General features: G+C 36.0%; 1 protein-coding gene and 1 long non-coding RNA gene across 7 annotated transcripts in view; one reads left to right on the top strand and one right to left on the bottom strand.

Annotated features, from left to right (window-relative positions):
• The window catches only part of SNX14 (sorting nexin 14), a 127,452-nt gene that overhangs the window by 29,572 nt on the left and 83,851 nt on the right, over window positions 1–14,029 (top strand). For 4 of the 6 annotated variants that reach the window (XM_049896713.1, XM_049896704.1, XM_049896690.1 and 1 more), the window contains exons 2-4: window positions 8,406–8,526; window positions 9,906–9,982; window positions 10,064–10,142. In XM_049896713.1, coding sequence (XP_049752670.1) covers window positions 8,406–8,526; window positions 9,906–9,982; window positions 10,064–10,142 — 277 coding nt within the window. The remainder of the gene's footprint in view (window positions 1–8,405; window positions 8,527–9,905; window positions 9,983–10,063; window positions 10,143–14,029) is intronic. The other 2 variants (XM_049896722.1, XM_049896698.1) reach the window with 1 other exon arrangement.
• LOC126083274 (uncharacterized) overlaps window positions 1–14,029 on the bottom strand; it is a 53,827-nt gene that overhangs the window by 12,085 nt on the left and 27,713 nt on the right. The gene's annotated exons all lie outside the window — the stretch shown is intronic.

The raw sequence follows: 14,029 nt of genomic DNA, 5'->3' as shown, positions 1-14,029 counted from the left end.
TAACTTGATATTTGTGTATGCTTCTTTTCTTTCCTACCTTCCTTCCTTTTTTTTTTTTTTCCAGTAAGGAAACTAGCTTTTTATTATGTATTTGGGAGAGTGGTGTAACTTACAGAGGTTAGGTTAAGATGAGGTGATTAATATTAAGACGAGGTGATTAACATCAAGGCCCTTCCAGTCTAGTTGGGGGAAGAAAAAACGTGAGTGAAAAAACAAAATTACATGAGATTTTAATAACAATTAAAGGCAACACTGGACAAGATGGTATAAGGTGATATGTGTTTGATTGCCACATATATGGTATAGATAAATAGAATAGGACTTCTAAAGAGGGGAAGACTACTTTAAACAGAAATAGGCCTTTAGGGAAGATGAATTAATATGTCTTGAAGGATATGTGGGTTTTGAAATGCAAGCATATTGAAAAGAATGTGAATATGGAATGTGAAGATATGAATAGCGATTTCATCTCTAACCAGCTTGGGCAACAATCTCTCTGACCTCTGTTTACTAATTTATGCTATAGTAGTTGAAAAAGTTACAGTCTTTAGGTGATCGGAACTGGTGTGGCCTTGAATACATTCTGTAACCTCTTGGGCCTTCAGCTTCCATACCTATAAAGTGGGGATAGTACTGCCTTCCTGGTAAGGTTGGAGTGAACATACACGAGATGCTATACAGGCAGCCCCCTGGGTTAAGAACCTCTGCTTATGGGCAACTCACACTTGCCCTTTAATGTTGTGTAAATTTGCCTTCACTTTGACATGATTGAACCAACCCCTACTCGCAACAAATTCTTCGTCACCATCACCTTCACTTGCTGCATGTGTAGCCTTCAAATCTTTGAAAAGGCTTTGAGCTTTTTCTTGGACTAAAGTAAGGCAGAATGAGAACCATATGCACCTATTCTGACTTAACTACAAATACCTAAAGACATACTCAGGAACGGATCTCATTTGTAACCTGGTGACTACCTGTATATTAAATATCCGATAATTTGGGAACATATAATATTCAGTAATTAGTTTCCTTCCTTTTCCTACCCACCTTATTTGGGTCATGCTTGTGAGGCACAAATGAGATGATGTACATCCTATTCAATGCTGCATCTGGGAAATTGTCCCCAGTTCGAGAACTAGGGTGGATATGGAAGCTTAGTTACCTGTGTACTTCCCTTCTCTCAAAGATTACAGTAATGCACTATAATTGTCTAGTGCCTGGAAATGGTTGCTGCATATATTTTATCAGGTTTTATAGTTTATGGAGGGAAGGCAAACCTGGTATCAGTTATTCTGCCAAGGAAGCAGAAGTGTCTTAATCCTTCTACACATATGCCATATGGCTGTTTTCTCATTGATATCAATCTTCAAGTCACTTGCACTCATTTATGGAAGACATTGGTTCCTGGCTTGTAGGTTTCTACTCCATTTTAAATCCCACGGTCATTCCAGGTGACTTGTGTGAGCAATGGATCAAATACTCAAGTCTCTCTATAGGTGACTCCTCTTTAGCTTCCCACTTGTATCACCATACAGTGGACCTTGTTATCACCAGAAAGAGCTCTACCTTTGAAATCTTAAAAAATCAAACATCTCACTTGCTGACCAGCGTCTGCTTGTCTTATTCTGTCAGGCACACTGTACCTGCTTCTTGACTTCTCAACCTCCTGTCTTTTCTGCTTTCTTCTTATCAGTTACCGTTCCTCTGTTGTCACTCACTTTCCTGTGCAGCTCAACCTAGCTTAGATTCCATGGTCCATCACTTCAACCACTCTAGTGCCACTGTTCTTAATTCCTTTTTCTATTCCACTCACCTGACAAAATCCAAATCTTGGATCAGTGTTGCTCTTTGCTTTTTTACTGTTCATATCCTGGTTACTGAACGCTGCTAGAGAAAATTCCACAAGTGTAAATTTATACTCTCCAGCCCCAGTACTGCCCAGCAGTTCACCAGGGTACCCCCTTTTCACTTTTTCCCTGCAAGTGCTTCAGAACTCTCCACTCTTCTTAAAACTTTGATCGTGCTACCTTCATTCTTTACTCTCAGCATCTCCTCTATTTCACATAAAAGCTATCATATCGCTTTTAATTCTTGTTACCATATCTACAGACTTAACTGCATTCTCATTCATCTTTTTCTTTTTTCAGATTTTATATTTATTCATTTCTTGAACAGATAACCTGTCCATACTGTTCAGCATTCAGAAAATACAAAAGTATATAGAGTGAGTAGTCTTTCTCTGCCTTGTCTCTCAGCTACCCAATTTACTTCTCTGGAGGAAAGCCATGGTTATTGTTTTCTTAATAGTTTAAAAAACCCTTGTAAATACAAATGATAATATACTAAATTCACTGCTCTTTAACTTATTTTTCCACCTAATGATACATTTGGAAGTCATTCCATTTCCAAACATAAACACGTTTCTGCGTTCTTTTTATTTCCTTCCTTTTCTTCTTCCCTTCTTTTCTCTTCCCTCCATCCCTCTTCTTCTTCTTCCCTTACAGCTCCTTACATTCTTCCTTCCTATGCCTGTCTATTGATGGACATTTCAGTGACCCTGTTTCTTCCAATTTTAAACAATGCTGCAACATGTAACTTGTACCTGTCACTTATTATGTGCCCAAGTTTATGTGTAAGATAAATTCTCCAAAATAAAACTGTTATATTAAAGCCCATACCTTTATGATGTTCATAGCTATTACTAAACTGCCCTTGAAGTGGTAGCAATTTGTACCTCCATCAGTAACCTCTGAGACAGCCTGGTCCCCAACATCGCTAGTGCAGGGTGTCATCAAACTTCCTCATCTTTGCTAACCTGATAGATGAAACATTATATCTAAGAGTAGTTTAAGTTTTTATTTCTCTTGTTTTAAGTCAGGCTGAACATCTTTTAATTTTTAAGAGTCATGTTTATTTCATTTTCTGTTAACTGTTCATATTCTTTGCCATTTTAAAAAATCCAGTAATTAGCCTTTTCTTATTAATTTGAATGAGCTCTTCATACATTAGGAAAATTAACCTTTGTCTGGGATCTGCGTGGCAAATATACAGTTTCTTATTTGTCTTTGACTTTGCTCGTGGCAGGTTTTGCCATGCAGTATCTTTATTTTGTATAACCAGATTAATAAGTCTTTTACTACTTGTTTTTTCTTTTATCTTGTTTAGCAATGTCTTCCCCAACTCCAAAATTAATTTTGAAATCTCCAAGATTTCTTTAGCTTTAATAGTTCTTTTTTTGTAAATTTAAGTATTTGAGTCATTTGGAATTTATTCTGGTATAAGATATGAAATGTGGGAGATCCATTCAAACCCATCTTTTTTCCAGATGGTTATCTAGTTGTTTTAATACGATTTATTGAATAATCTATCATTTCCCTACTGATTTTCAGTGCCACCCTTATCACATATTAAATCTTCACATTTTTGCAGGTTTTACCTTATTTTAATAGGCTATTCATTGGCCCTTACCACACTATTTTGATTACATTAGCTTCACAATGTTATATTATTTCATCATTTTTTGTTTTCAGAATGTTTTTACTACTCTTGCTTTCTTTTTCTAGATACTCTTTATACTTAGTTTATCTAAAAATTTTTTTGGCGTTTATGTCAAAATCACATTAAAGATGTGGCTTTATTTAGGGAGATATAATATCTAATAGCTTCACTCTTTCCACAACAGCATGGTAGCTTTTTACTTGTTTGTCTCCTGCTGTGTACGTCAGAAGCATTTTAAAGTAGTTTTCATATAGATCTTGCTTGTTTTCTGTTAATTTTATAGCTAGTATTTTATGTATTTTTGTTACATTTAAAAAATTTTTATTGTGCTTTAGGTGAAAGTTTACAGCATAAATTAGTTTCTCATTCAAAAATTTATACACAAATTTTTTTGTGTCACTGGTTTTAATCCCCACATCATGTTAACATTCTCCCCCTCTTCCTTTCCAGTCTGGGTTCCCCATGTCCATTTGTCCAGTTTTCCTGTCCCTTCTTGCCTTTTCATCTTTGCTTTTTGGCCGGTGTTGCCCACTTGGTCTTGTATACCTGATTGAACTAAAGAAGCATGTGCCACGTGTGTGTTATTGTTTGTTTTGTAGGCCTGTCTAATCTTTGGCTCGAAGGTGGACTTTTGTGAATTTAAATTTTGTCCTACATTTTTCTCCTGCTCTGCCCAGGATCCTCTATTGTGATCCCTGTCAGAGCAGTTGGTGGTGGTAACTGGGCACCATCTAGTTCTTCTGAGCTCAGGCTGGTGGAGGCAGTGGTTCATGTGGTCCATTAGCCCTTTAGACTAATATTTTCCTTGTGCCTTTGGTTTTCTTCATTCTCCTTTGCTCCAGATGGAATGGGACTAATAGATGTATCTTAGATGGCCACTTGTAAGCTTTTAAGACCCCAGACACTATCCACCAGAGTAGGATGTAGAACATTTTGTTTATGAGCTGTGTTATGCCAATTGACAGAGATGTACCCAAGACCATGGTACCCAGCCCGCAGTAACTCGGTCCCTCAAGGTGTTTGGATGTGTCTAGGAAGCTTCTATGACCTTGCCTTGGTCAAGTTGTGCTGAGTTTGCCTATATTGTATGGTGTCTTTCTTTTCAGCAAAGTTAACACTTGACTACTATCTAGTTAGTGGCTTTTCCCCCATCCCTCCTCTCCCTTGTAACCATCAAAGATTGTTTTTTTTTTCTGTGTGTAAACCTTTTCTTGGGTTTTTATAATAGTGGTCTCATACAATTTTTGTCCTTTTGTGATTGACTTATTTCACTCATCACAATGCTCTCCAGATTCATCCATGTTGTGAGATGTTTTGCAGATTCATCATTGTTCTTTATTGTTTTGTAGTGTTCCATTGTGTGTATGTGCCATAATTTGTCTATCTATTTGTCTGTTGATGGGCACTTAGGTTGTTTCCATCTTTTTGCTATTGTGAATAATGCTGCAGTGAACATAGATATGCGTATATCTATTCATGTGATGACTCTTACTGTTCTAGGATATATTCCTAGCAGTGGGATTGCTGGATCATATGGTATTTCTCTTTCTAGCTTTTATGTTCCGAATCCCAACTAATCCTGTCTTCTTTAGGACATTATTCACTTAATGATGTCTCTTGTCTTTTTCTCTTTTATCTCCACTTCTATCAGTGTTTAACTGTAGTCAGGTTTTTACCAAAAACTTTTCCTCTAGGTACTACCTTTGCTCTCCTTTAAAAGAGAATTATCTACATTCACCAGTTCTACTTTCTCACCTCCATCTCACTTTTCAATCTGTTGCAGTCCTTAGCCATTCTACTAAAATTGCTTTTGCTTAGTTTATCAATGCCTCTTTTATTGCTGAAACTAATGGACACTTCTCAATCTGCTTTTTACTTTATTTTACAAGTATTTGATCATGTTGACCACTTCATCCCTATTGAAATGCTTGAAGATTTTATGACTTGACCCTTGTTATTCTTCTTAACTCTCCTAATTACCAGATTCTTTTGGCAGATTTCTCTTTCTCTGCTAATTTTTTAAATGTCTTACACTTTCTTCTTCTTTCATTCAGCAGTTTCTCTTTGGGCCAGGCCATTTAATCCCACGACTTCAATGATCTTTATCCTATGACTCCGAAATCTGTATCCTTAACTCACATTCTTTGTAGATATTTAGACTATCCAATATTTAGCTGCTTAACATGCCTTAAGATACTTGTCAAAAAGAAAACTGATTTCTTTACCTTGCGCTACCACTCACGTCTAATCAACTACTCAGTCCTTTTAATTCTTCCTCCCAGATTTCTCTCAAAACAATCAACTTCTTTCTGTGTCTACAATCCCTGTCCTAGTACAGGCCATCATTGACCCTCCTAGATTACGGCAACAGCTTTCTAATTTGCCTGCCTGTTTCTAGTCTAGGCCATTCTCTATATCGCAGCCAGAGTGGTCTTCCTATTATGCAATTTAATGTTATTGTTTTCCTTCTTAAAACTTCAAAACTTCTTAAAATCTTCTTAAAATTTGTGAGTATCTCCAGAGTATTACTCAGGACTCTTGATGGTAGATGACAGAAATTCATACTCTGTTTGGCAAAGAGGGGAATCATTGAAAGGGTATATATGTGCACAAAGAACTGGAGTGTATCGGGGCCTCAGGGACATGTGGAACCAGGATCTGGAATATCACCAATATGTTCTTCTCTTCTCTTTGTCTCCTTCTCTTTGCTCACTGGCCTCAGTTTCTTCTCTCATATCCTTATTTCAGGTGGTACAGCATAGCATATGGCTGCCAGTAACATTAGAGCTTCACATTTCTACTACCATGAGAGGAACTGAGACTTTGGTATGATCCTAGTCCATGCAGTTCATTCTGTTTCAAATGCTTTCTACCTCCCAGCTTGGGTCATTGGTGCCCATCCCAGAACCAGTTACAGCCCATCCCAGAACCATTTAGCTGTGGCCAGGGTATGAGAGTTCTGTGACTGGCCTAGCCTGGGTTTTGTGCTCATTCTTAGTTCAGTCTCTCTGGTGAGGGAGATGAAATTTGTAAGGAAATGGAAACTTTTATTCCCATTTGAACTGTTGACCTTTTGATTAGCAGCTGTAGCTCACCATAGCCGTTAACCACTGTGCCACCAGGGCTCTAGTATTTATTTAGTACACTGTAATTTAAAACATTAGAAACGTTGATAAAGCGTTTTATTTCTTTGTAAAAAAATACATCAACAGTCATTTGGATGGTGCTTGCCATCTTCTTCTGGTCCTATAACAGGATATGGACCAAGTATTTTTCTTTGTGTAGGCAAATTGCCATGTCCCTATGTTTAGATCAGTTTCCAGCATTTTATATCTCTTAAGACTTCCTTTAACGTGAAGATTTTTGCTGATGTTGCCTCCTCTGGGACATTTTCATCCTTTTCATCACAACCACTTTCCTCATTTATGCCAATAAGTTCCCTTCACTAACTACTTCTGCCTATAGCCTCTTAGATGGCAGTGATCTTGTCATCCCCAAGATCAGCTATTTCTTCTATAATTTTATTTAGATTTGATTCAGATTTCACTTACAGCATTATCACTTTTTGTTTCTTTCTGTACTTTCATCTTCGTGGCCCAGTTTCCTCTTTAAATAATCCATTTTTGTAAAACGTCACGTGGGCTTGTCACTGGGAGACAAGGAGGTAGCACAACAACAGGTTTTGCTGTCTGTGTGTGGACTGAATAACAGATATACAGTGACTGATCACCAACAGGATGAAATTTGAACCATGTTGTTGGAGGACTGGTATGATTTAACAAAATTATGGTAACTGTAATTAGTGCGTATTAGAACTATGCAATGTGAGGACTGCCTGTATTTGGGACTCCTTAACGTGACTTGTTATTATATGGCACTGAATCATCTGTTTTTGCTTCCTTTTTAAGCTTCTTCTCAAGACCACTTCTTCCTTGGAACTATGCTTAGATCTTAGCCCAAGTGATTGTCTCAAGTTGGAATTCCTTTGCCTTTTCTACACCTCCCACCCCCATTCCTGTACCCTGCCCTCTTCAGCTAGTTTACTCCTATTTACTCTGCAGGTTTTTCCATAGCTATTCTGTTCTCTGTAAAAAAGCTTTTCTGTTTTTTCAAAATTTGGGCTAAGTGCTTTACCTGAGGTGTTACCATATCATGCATACTTTCTCTGTCATAATACAGGACATAGGATCACACTGTATTGTGCTCATTTACTTTCCTGCTACTAGACTGTTTTTTATGAGGGTAGAGAATATGACAGTGCTATTCCTACTGTATCTTCAGATCTTAGCACTGTCTAGCACATAATGACCCATCCACTGCTGTCGAGTCAATTCTGACTTATAATGGCCATGTGGGACAGAGTAGAACTGCCCCATAGGGTTTCCAAGACTGTAAATCTTTACTGAAGCAGACTGCCACATCTTTCTCCTACAGAGTGGCTGGTGGGTTCAAACCACTGACCTTTTCATTAGCAGCCGAACGCTTAAACTACCGTGCCACCAGGACTCCTTCTAGCACGTTAATAGGTACTCAGTAAATTTTTTTTTGGTTTAATGAATACTAATCAGAATTTTTGTGGGGTGTGAATACTGCAATATCATTAGAAGGTGTTCTAAAAAAATGTAGACATAGCACTATAGTTAGATATAACAACATACATAGCTACCAAATTATGAAATATTGAGAATTGATACTTTTCCTTATACTGTAAATGAAATGTAATTTAATAGCATATATTTCATGATTCTTATATTTAATAAATATATTGCAGAAGATTAATTGCAATTTGAAAAATTATTTCAATCTGATCTAGTAGGTTCTTAATAAATATTTGTTAAATCAAGGAAGGAATAATTTAGTATTATTCATTTTCATTGGTTCTAATAATTATTTTTATTTATTTTAAGGTATCTTCATGTTTTAATGATCTTCTGGTCATTTGTTGCTGGAGTCGTCACATTCTACTGCTCATTGGGACCTGATTCTCTCTTACCAAATATATTCTTTACAATAAAATACAAACCCAAGGTAAAATTTGTGTTCTCGTTTTTAAAATAACCTGTATGTATGACTCTATGCTGTTTAATATTTATTATTGAAAGTGTGTTAAAGCAGTGACTTCTTAAAATCCATATACTATTACTTAATAATGGAAGACATGAAGTCTATCAGAAAATTTTCACAGTGAAATTTCATGTATGTATCTTTTTAAGGTATGCAGTTCTCCTAGGAAGAACCAAAAAAAGAAAACAGAAAATTCTTAAAGAGTTGGGATCTGCAATTTTAGTATCTTCTAGCTACATATTAATTCTAAGAGCAGTAAATTAAAACAGAGGGTTCCAAAGCTGATTGTACGGTAGAATCACCTCGGGGATTTTTAAAAAATACATGTTCCTGGACCCCACCACCAAATTTAGATTGAATAGTTTTGAGTTCCAAAAGCCCCGCTGTCAAGTCAATTCTGACTCATAGCGACCCTGCAGGACAGAGTACAACTGTCCCATATGGTTTCTGAGGTTGTAAATCTTTATGGAAGCAGACTGCCACATCTTTCTCTTACAGAGCAGCTGATGGGTTTCAACCACCAACCTTTTGGTTAGTAGCTAAGTGTTTTAACCACTTTGTCACCAGGGCTCCAGTTTTGGGTTAGGGCCTTGTAATCAGTACTTGTTAAAAGCTTTTCCAGGTGATTCTGAGGCACAGCCACAGGTATTTAAGCAATGTTTATGTGTACTGTAAAATAGAGTCATTAGCTACTGAAATAATCAGGTTGTTTGTTTAAATAAAATAATTTGTATTTCTGAAATTCGGTAGAGGTGGTCAGTATATTGAATCTTTCTCTGTAAGGCAAAGGTCCCTTGTCAGTAGATTAGGATTTAGTTGGACATCTTGAAGTCTTACTTGATAATTCTTCAAGTTGATGCAGTCCCTTGTTTCAGGTTTGTTGGTGTTCCTACTCAGAGGAAACCACATTTGGTCAGAAACTTTGCTAATGATCACATATCTTCTCCCATATTAAATTCAAGCTTTTGGAAAAATAGAAAATAGTTTTTCCTTATGTTGTTTATAGTAGAGTACCACTTTCAAATATAGATTAATTTTTTTTTCCTTATAAGCAATTATAAAAATGGACTTTAATTTTAAATTAAGAAATTTGACTTAGATGCTGTAAAATATTTCTCCAGGCATTTTTCCTGTTAGTTGGCAGTTTAGTTTAACAAGTATTGCTTGTTATAAAGAGTGGTTTCAGTGTCAAAGCAAACAGTAAAACAAACCAACCAAACAAAAAAATCATGACCTCTGAATTTATACGTTGATTAAAAAAAACTTTGAAAAGTTGGTTCTCTTTAGTAAAAACCATATTTATTTGAAAAGACAATTTATTTTTGTCATTTTTCCTTTTTTAGCAGTTAGGACTTCAAGAATTATTTCCTCAAGGTCATAGCTGTGCTGTTTGTGGTAAAGTTAAATGTAAACGACATAGGTAAGTTAAACATTTTTAATTTGTTGGCCCTTCTAATTACATTTTAGATTTCAAGTGACTTAATTTTATGATTTTCTTTAGGCCTTCCTTGCTACTTGAAAACTACCAGCCATGGCTAGACCTGAAAATTTCTTCCAAGGTTGATGCGTCTCTCTCAGAGGTAACTGATTTAATTAATATTGCCAAACATACCCAAACAGAAAATGTTAGATAATTATGGAAACTTTTTTAAGTTGTTTGTATCAAATTATTTAATCATGAGACATCTTAACATATGCCACCTAATTGAAGAAGCAACTTAAGTGGTAAGCTAAAAATGTTTTTAGATCGCATGTTTAAATGGATATTTTAGCTAAGTAAAGCACTGTTTTACCTGGCTATTGCTTACTTCCTATAAAAACAGTCATTTTTATAAGGCAGTAGAAATAACCATTTTGTTATTCCAAAAGGAGACCTGACTACAAAGAGCAAATGTATAATTCTTGCTGAATTATATGACCCTAGCTAAAGGGTAGGGCAGGGAATGGGATTATTTTTACAATTTCTGTGTAATATAGGAATTGAAAGCATGTTCCCTTTATTCCAGTCATATTGTATACATATATTTTGGTAACACATCATATGTTTTAGTTATTTGTTTTAGCAAATTGTCTTCTCCATCAACCTGGGAAAACAGTCAAGTCCTTGAAGGCAGGGACTATGATCTCATTAGTTTCCAGCACCAAACGTGGGCCAGATACATTGTCGGTAGCTGGTAGATGTGTACTGAATTAAATTGAATGCTAATTAGTTGAAGTGTAGAATTAGGCATCTGAATCCTGCCTAATTATACTTTTTTCCTGGTTTGTATTCTTCTTTGGTTAAGAAGGATAAACAAAACGCCATTCAAGCGCTTAGCATTTTTCTTTTACATTGCTTCTCTAAGGCCTTTTTCATCTTTAAGATTTCCTTATTTAAGGCTGTGCTGTTTCTTCAATATGGTAGCCACTAGCCACATATGGCTATTAATAAACACTTGAAATATGGTTAGTTGAAATTGAGGTGTGCTGTAAATGTAAAATATATGCCATATTTTGAAGACTTAGTAAGAAAAAAAGGAATATAAGATATTAATATTTTTTATATTGATTACATGTTGAAATGATGATATTTTAGATGGATCACATTAAATAAATTAATTTCACCTGTTTCATCATTTTACTTTTTTTTTAATGTAGCTACTAGAAATTTTAAAATTACATATGTGGTTCACATTATATTTCTGTTGGAGAGTGCTGATTTGAGGCCTCTAATGAGTATTACTTGTTTCTTTTGACATTTCATTTATTTCTTCAGAAAATGAAAGAACTTATGTACAGCTCTTGGCCCAGTGCCTGACGCATACTGGTGCTCAATAAATGTTAATTCCACATTTAAAAACACATTTTGAGATCTTGCTGTAGATCGTCACTGGGTTAGGCCCTAGGGATGAAAAGAGAAATCGATAGGGCCCTTATCTTCTAGGACCTTTAGCCTAGGAAGGGTGGTAGACATATAAACAGGTAATTACAACATAATATAATAATAAAAGAAAGGGATAAGGTATAGAATTAGTACAGAGAAGAAAGTACGTAACTTTTGAGAGCAGCAACCAGGAAGGATGACTAGAAGTTTGCCAGGCTGATAGTGGGGAGGGCATTTCAGCGATTGGGAATAGCTTTTGAAAAGAGCCAGAGGCTTGAAGCAAGGTGGTCTGTTCAGTTAACTGGGGTTTTGTAAAATGTGAGGGAGGATGTGGGCAATGGGAAACAGTAATATTCTAGTAGCTAATATTTATTGATCACTTAAAGTATAATATTAGGCACTACGCCAAACATTTTACTTGCATTATTTCGTGTAATCTTTATACAACATAGGAAGTAAGTGCTATTATTGGTGCTTTTGCCAAAGGTAAACTGGGGTTTAGAGAATTTTAATAATTTTCTCAAGTTTCATAGCTGGTTGGTAACAGAACTCAATCTACAACCCAGGTCTGACTTAGTGCTTAACCAGTATTTGATATGGCCCTTTAGAAATCAGATAATCATAAGATGGTGGGCTATGATTAAAGGAGTTTATAATAATTGATCATGGGAAGCCAGTGATTTTCAGATTGTGTATCTGGAGTTTTCAGATGTGACCCATGGACTGCTAGAGAGGGTGAAGAGGAAGTAAGTGGTCACAGCTGCTGGCATGGTTTTCTTCCACCCTTTCAAAATAAAAGCAGCTCCACATTTATTACTTTAATATATTGTAGTTTGATATATTGAGGGTTTCATGCCAGGGTGTGATACGGTCAAATATATGTAATTATATGACTTTGGCCCCTCTATGGAGGATGGAGGACAATGAGGGTGGAAGCAGGGAGACTAGTTAAGGGGCTGTTGCTGCAATCTAGGGGTGAGAAGATGAGGACCTAAACAGTAGGGCTGTAGAAGAGAGTTACTTAGGTAAAAGAAGTAGGATTTGAGGTTGCTATGAGTTGAAATGGACTCGTTGGCAATGGGTTTGGTTTTTGGTTTAACCTTTATGCTGATTGCCATTTCTTTCTCCCACTGAGCGGCTGGTGGGTTCATACCACCTACCTTTCTGTTAGCAGCCAAGCCCTTAACCACTGTAGCACCAGGGTGCCTTGTGAGGAATAAAGGAGGAGCAAATGTTTTAGGTTAACTTTTACAAGTCTCTTCTCTGTACCCTATTCATTATTATCCCGGTTTATATGTTAATATCATATTTTCTCAGCTAATATAGTTAATGCTTAGATTTTGTAGTAAAAACCCAAATTCTTATTGCCTTAATATTTTTTTTTTTTTTTAATATTACTTTAGAGAATCCACAACCTTTTATTGCCATCAGAGTAGGTTTAAGGTGTGATTTGGTAGGCATACAGATTAGACACATTGTTTCATTCCTCCAGCTTTCTTACTTTATTGCCAGTTGCTGCAGATTCTTTTAAAAATTAAAATATACTGCTATACCCAGACCCAAGAAATGGAAGGTTTAACTCTCAGCTTGGTTTGTTCTATAACTTTTTCTAGGTGTCACTTATATACCAATTTTAACTGTACAGCTAAAATTTTCACAAAATGAATGCATCGTGTAAGCTGGTACTCAGATCAATAAACAAAATGTTGTCAGCACCCCAGAAGTCCCCACATCCTCCCTTCCAGGCACTAAAACCCCTCTAAAAATAATCGCTGACACCTAATTTTTTTTTTTTTTTAATTATCATGTTTTCAGTGAAACTTTACACATCAAGTTAGGTTCCCATTTGATAATTTCTACACAAATTGTTGGGTGACATTAGTTAACATTTTCCACAAGTGACAACATTCTCTTTAGTTGCGTTCTGGTTGTTTTGTTTCTAGTACTCTAGTTTCTCATTTTTGCCTTTAAGTAGTTGTTGACCTTTTGGTCTCATATAGTTTTTTTCTTTTTAATTATGCTTTACAGTTACAAAATTTGTGCAATTTTTAATTGTGTAAGTGATAGCTGTCTGTTTTTTCATTTAATCACCCCTGGTTAAGAACCACTGATGTAGGCAATAAACAAATAGTTAAGTGATAACAAAGAGGAAGAAAAGCTACACCCAGTTGCCTTTTGGAAAGAAAGTAACTTGTGAAATTTTTCATCATTCTTAAGTTTAGTGATTCAGTCATTTTGTATACATTTTTCACATTTGAAATAATTGTACCTGGGGCGAGGGGAAATCTATATTTAGGTGCTTTGTTAAATTGAAAGATAATTTCAGTAGTTTTTCTTGGAAAGTTTACAGAGCAAATTAGTTTCTCATTCAACAATTTATACACAAATTATTTTGTGACATCGGTTACAATCCCCACTGACGCCTAATTTTGAACCCTTATATAAATGTTAGGAGTCCTGGTGGCACAGTGGTTAAAAGCTTGGCAGCTAATCAAAAGGTCTGTGGTTTGAACCCACCAGCTGCTCTGCAGGAGAAAGATGTGGCAGTCTGCTTTAATAAAGATTATAGCCTTGGAAACCCTATGGGGCAGTTCTACTTTGCCC

This window comes from Elephas maximus, chromosome 1 (assembly GCF_024166365.1).
Source record: "Elephas maximus indicus isolate mEleMax1 chromosome 1, mEleMax1 primary haplotype, whole genome shotgun sequence".
In the NCBI taxonomy this organism is placed as follows: Eukaryota; Metazoa; Chordata; class Mammalia; order Proboscidea; family Elephantidae; genus Elephas; species Elephas maximus.
The sequence above is the reverse complement of the archived record's forward strand: the minus strand, read 5'-3'. Positions and strand labels throughout refer to the sequence as shown.